Raw genomic sequence first — 4,835 nt, 5'->3', positions numbered from 1 at the left:
AATAAGCATTCAACATCAGCAAGACAAGTGTCATGTGCAGGTTTTCTCAAATCAGTAAACTACAACTATTACCATAATTCGCCTCAGACATTGATCATCCCATGTACTCAGTCAACATTAATGTAATCGGTGACTTCCCTTAAGCAAAGTCACTCCACTCATATATTACTAGGAGCTCAATAGTGGCCCCATACTAAACTATTCCATAAACACTGCATCTCTTATTTGTTTTTCTCTTAGAAAAAACAAACATTAGCAACACACATTGACCATCGGTGGTCAGGCGCAGGTCGACAGGTTCCAGAGGTGCCATAAAAACACCATAAAGTTAGCCATCCATAGCTGTGGAAAGAATGTTATTCACATCACCAAAGTAACCTTCACATTTTCCCAAAAACACAGTGTAACAGCATCACAAACTCATAACCTGTAAACACAGTTTCTTCACACATAAACCCAAAAATTCTGTAGTAAAAAAAACATTAATTAGTCCTCTTATAAATCACATGATCAAACACATGAAGAACTGTAATGCTGTAGAAAAGAAAATGCAAATGTTAGCGCTGCACAGGCGTATGCATACTTTCTCACAGTGATCTCTGTGAGCAACACAAGGTAGTGAATAACACCCCTGGTAGATGCACAGACACAGAAAATGGCATTTAAAAGGTAAAACCATCACGCAACCTCGAATGTTGCTGTCAGCCTTCTGCTCCTGTAAAAAGAAACACACATACACTGCACCTTTGTCAGGTGGGGGTTAACTTCGCACAGTCGTGTTACATCAGTAAAGTCTTGTCAGCTTTTACCAGTCAGTCAGTTTTTTTCTCTTTCACTCATTCATTCATACATTCTTTCTTTCTTTGCTGATAGTGGAATCGATCGTCGCATTTAGTTTCCACTCTCAGCAAAATGACGTCATTTCAAAAAGAAAAAGAAGAACTTTAGCTCGGATTACATCACTGAATCCTTTTTGGGCAGGGACTCTCATTTTCTAATTGCATCTCCCAATTTACTATATTAACAACTAAATTAGTTGTACTCACAGTACTCATGTTTCCTTCATATTTTTGTCTTGTATAGTCACCAGCAATGCTGCGACGGACACACGAGTCTTCTCCATTCTCCAGCTGTGACACCAGTGACACCGAGTCCTGCTCGCTGCCGGTCAACAGCGCCTCACTGCTCTACCGGCAGCAGGGCAGCCAGAAGCCCTCAGCAGTCCGGGGACATGTCCTCAGGAAGGCTAAGGTCAGAGGTCACGCTACACAACGCGACTGGCACCAGTCTTTCTCTGAGAATATGATGTGCCTTTAACTTTACATCTCTGACTAGCTCTGTCTTTTGCAAAACTTCAAACTATGCTGGGACCTTTTTGGAAGCACATTGTTTGATCCATTGTTTGGTGTGGACAGGGTCTTTTGTTTTTGAAATCTGGTTTTATTGTCTTTGACTTCCCTGTTTTGTGTGATGTGGCTCCAACAGTAGGCTGAGTATTTTAAGCAATCAACTTCTTGGAACCTTCTGAAAGGCTCTGATACATCTAAAAGATGCATTCCTCGGCTTAAGATCGACATATTTAAATATGAATGTAACGTTAGTATCCCCATTCTTTTAGTCATATGTAATATATGTAATTTTAATTACATTTGTCTTGAACCTGTGTGGTAGCAGTGGAAACAGTGTGAGTTAGCTCATAACAACTTGCATAAGAATGATCGGGTCAGCAGCGTTATGGTTCAGGATTCCTGCAGTGCAGAGAACAGCTGTGTGTGTGTGTGTGTGTGTGTGTGTGTGTGTGTGTGTGTGTGTGTGTGTGTGTGTGTGTGTCAAGGTCCACAGAGGAGTTCCACCAACTAGATAACCAGTGAGGCTAATAAAGTTTGTATTTCACTGCATGCTACAGTGAACTACAAGAGAGTTTAGGTACTCCACAAACACGCACACAAGTGTGATGTAGTTGCTCATTTGATTTGGTACTGACTAGCAATGAAAAATGCATTGAGGTAGTAAACAAATGAGGGAATCCCAGTAAATGCAAATACTTGCAATCTGTGTACAAGTATGCAAACCAAATCTTTGTGTTTGTTTGCAGGAATGGGAACAGAAGACCGGCACATAAACCCATCACATACACCCTTGCATCAGTCTTCCTCCAATCTCTTTTTTTGAAATTGTGTATATATTTATTTAAAAAACAAAAAACAAAACCTGTTCATACCGTCAGAAGGTGTGCTGAGGAGGATACATGCATAGCATTCACATGCCTAGTTTGAGTATACTGTAAGTACCACAACATAAACTTTTATACTATTGAGCATGTTCAGTGTACTTGGTTGTGCAACTTGTGTTTTCCGCTTTGACATCTTTTCAAGCAAACACCTGTCTTTATTTTTCCTCTCAAAATGTGTTCCAGCCATTTGAAGTTAAAAAGGTCCAAGGTCAAAACCAAGTATTTATTTGTAAATGTTAAAGGAAATACTAGCTTCCCTGTGTTTATTTATGTTGACGTATTTAAAGTATTTTCGTAGAGTCTGTGGCTTTGCTCACACTCCATTTTCCCACAACATAATTGGTCATCAGTCATGATGCCTCTGTTGTAGTAACGATAATTGTAACACACACCAGCCTGGCAACAATGTAGCTCCTCTCTCATTGATGTTTGAAGAAGTACAAATACAATTGTCCCAACTGTCAGAAACACCGACTCATGGCTAGCAGAAGATTTTGTTAATTGTGTTAAGTGTTTTCACACACAGATCATGATGAATCACACTTGAAGTGTGTTTTAATATGAATGTCCATATTTTATATCTGTGACTTTATTGCTATGGGTAATCCAATGGTAAGTTTGTGTTGGTTTGGTAAGTTCCTTGTTTATTCTGTTTGTTTCAGCTTTTCTTTTTGCATTAAAACAACCATGACTGAATACAGACGTGTGGTCTGGACAACTTCCAAAGAGATGTCTTTTTCTGCCAGTTTAGAGAAGTTTATGAACAGAAAGCTGACCATCTAACTGAAAGTAGATTAGATGCTGAGTCAAATATAAATATAACCTGTTAAATTCACATATAAGATTTTTTTTTTTTTTTTAATATATGTGGTGAAATATGTGAACATTGTTAATATAAAGAGTAGGCGGGGCAGAAAAGACAGGAAAGGTGTAACACTTAAAGAACAACAGGATGCCTTACAGTTAGATTAGATTGTTATAGCCAACCATGTTACTAAGTGAAATTAGTGTGCATGGCATGGGAAGCTCGCTCATTCTGTGAAGGCACCATTAATGATGTAAACAAGTTTAGGAACAACATACAGTCAGGTGACATTTTTTAAGAGTACCTGCCAGCAGTCCAGACTCTCACTCACTGGTGAAAGTTAAAATTGAAAATATGACAAATTATACCAGTTTATCAAGAAAGGCCAAACTGGTGACAGACCCAAATAAAATACATATTATACAGCCTATATGTTTATTAAAATGTTTCTAATTAAGGCCTCACTAAGAGCATCATCATCCATGCTTTGTAATAGTTGTATTGTTAATGGAGAACTTGCGCTTCTTTCTGTGTGTGTGTGCTTGTGTTGCTCAGAGATGTCTTCATGGCACATTGCAAATCCTTCAACATTACACTGACTAAAAGGGGGGCACTTGTAAACTCACACTGCTGTGTGTTCTGCTCAATCAAAGACTGTGAGTTTGATTTCCACACTGTTAAACACACATACATTCATCAGTGTCACACTGATAATGGTGTTTCTTTTCTGTTGTTGTTGTTGTTTTTGGACGATGTTTCACTGCCTAAGCTTTGCTACTATGTATATAAGGCTAATTTACTTTATGGGGAGTGTTGACAGATGTAGTGAAAGCATGCACTCAGTTTGGAACTCATTGAACACACAGACACTCACTGGTTCGTGGTGATGTAAATATTTCCTGTCTCCTGCCTGCCGGAATGATATCCCGAAGGTTTTACAAGCATGTTAGCTTAAAGATGGGACAAGAGATGGTGGTCAGCAAGTGTTGACCTGCAACAAAAAAGGATGTCTGATGTCAGTAAATGTGAACCTGCTGTACATAGCTTGGTAAATGTAGTACTGTAGAAGGGCGGGAGGGCTTTGAATTTTTTTTCTTTTTCTTTTGCACCATATACATTTTCTCTTGTTTTATATCACAGACAGTCTCCAACTCGGGGACAGGCACACTTGTACATAAATTAATAAACCTCCGAACAAACCGGCCTCGGACTTTGTGCCTTATTGTTGGTTCTTTTCAAAAGTAATGTAATGTAATGCAATGTAATGACCACAGAACAGTTTTCCAATCGTTTTAAATGAGCTTTGGCCCAGGGCAAATGGCAGTGTTTCCAGACCTATTCACATCTGGCTTCTTCTTTAAATGTTAGAACTTTAACCTGAATTTGTAGATAGATCTAGATATAAACTTTTCATAGACATTGGAAGGAACACTTCCAGAAATCAGTGTTCTACAGGTTATGCACATCCAATACTCAGAATCCATCATCATTCCTAGCATTAAAAGTGTAAGAGGTTAGAACTTTTCTAGTGACAGAGTCAGAAATTTTCTTTAAATTTGTCAGTAGAGTTTCACTTTAGTCATGTGTATGGTAGACCTAGTCTATAGAGCTTCATCAGGACAGAGTAGATTTCACGGTTCTACAATTCTCATGTCAGAAGAAGCTTTTATGTTGTTCTTTGATGGTCAGTGTACGTTCACAATTATTTTCATTTTGTTGACACAGACAAAAGCAGAAATTTTCTCAATGTATATTTTGCAAAAATGGAAGTTTTTTTCTTCCAATTTTTGTTTTTTG

At 38.3% G+C, this 4,835-nt stretch overlaps 1 protein-coding gene across 1 annotated transcript in view; it reads left to right on the top strand.

Annotated features, from left to right (window-relative positions):
• Positions 1 to 4,248, top strand: part of afap1 (actin filament associated protein 1) — a gene marked incomplete at its 5' end in the record, with an annotated part of 65,021 nt that extends 60,773 nt beyond the window's left edge. The window contains 2 exon segments of the mRNA XM_042215494.1: positions 1,084 to 1,251; positions 2,096 to 4,248. Coding sequence (XP_042071428.1) covers positions 1,084 to 1,251; positions 2,096 to 2,122 — 195 coding nt within the window.
• Positions 4,249 to 4,835: the final 587 nt, after the last annotated feature.

Source organism: Haplochromis burtoni, unplaced genomic scaffold (genome assembly GCF_018398535.1).
Source record: "Haplochromis burtoni strain Fernald_Lab_line unplaced genomic scaffold, NCSU_Asbu1 Contig_736, whole genome shotgun sequence".
Lineage (NCBI taxonomy): Eukaryota > Metazoa > Chordata > Actinopteri > Cichliformes > Cichlidae > Haplochromis > Haplochromis burtoni.
This window is presented reverse-complemented; position numbering and strand designations above follow the sequence as displayed.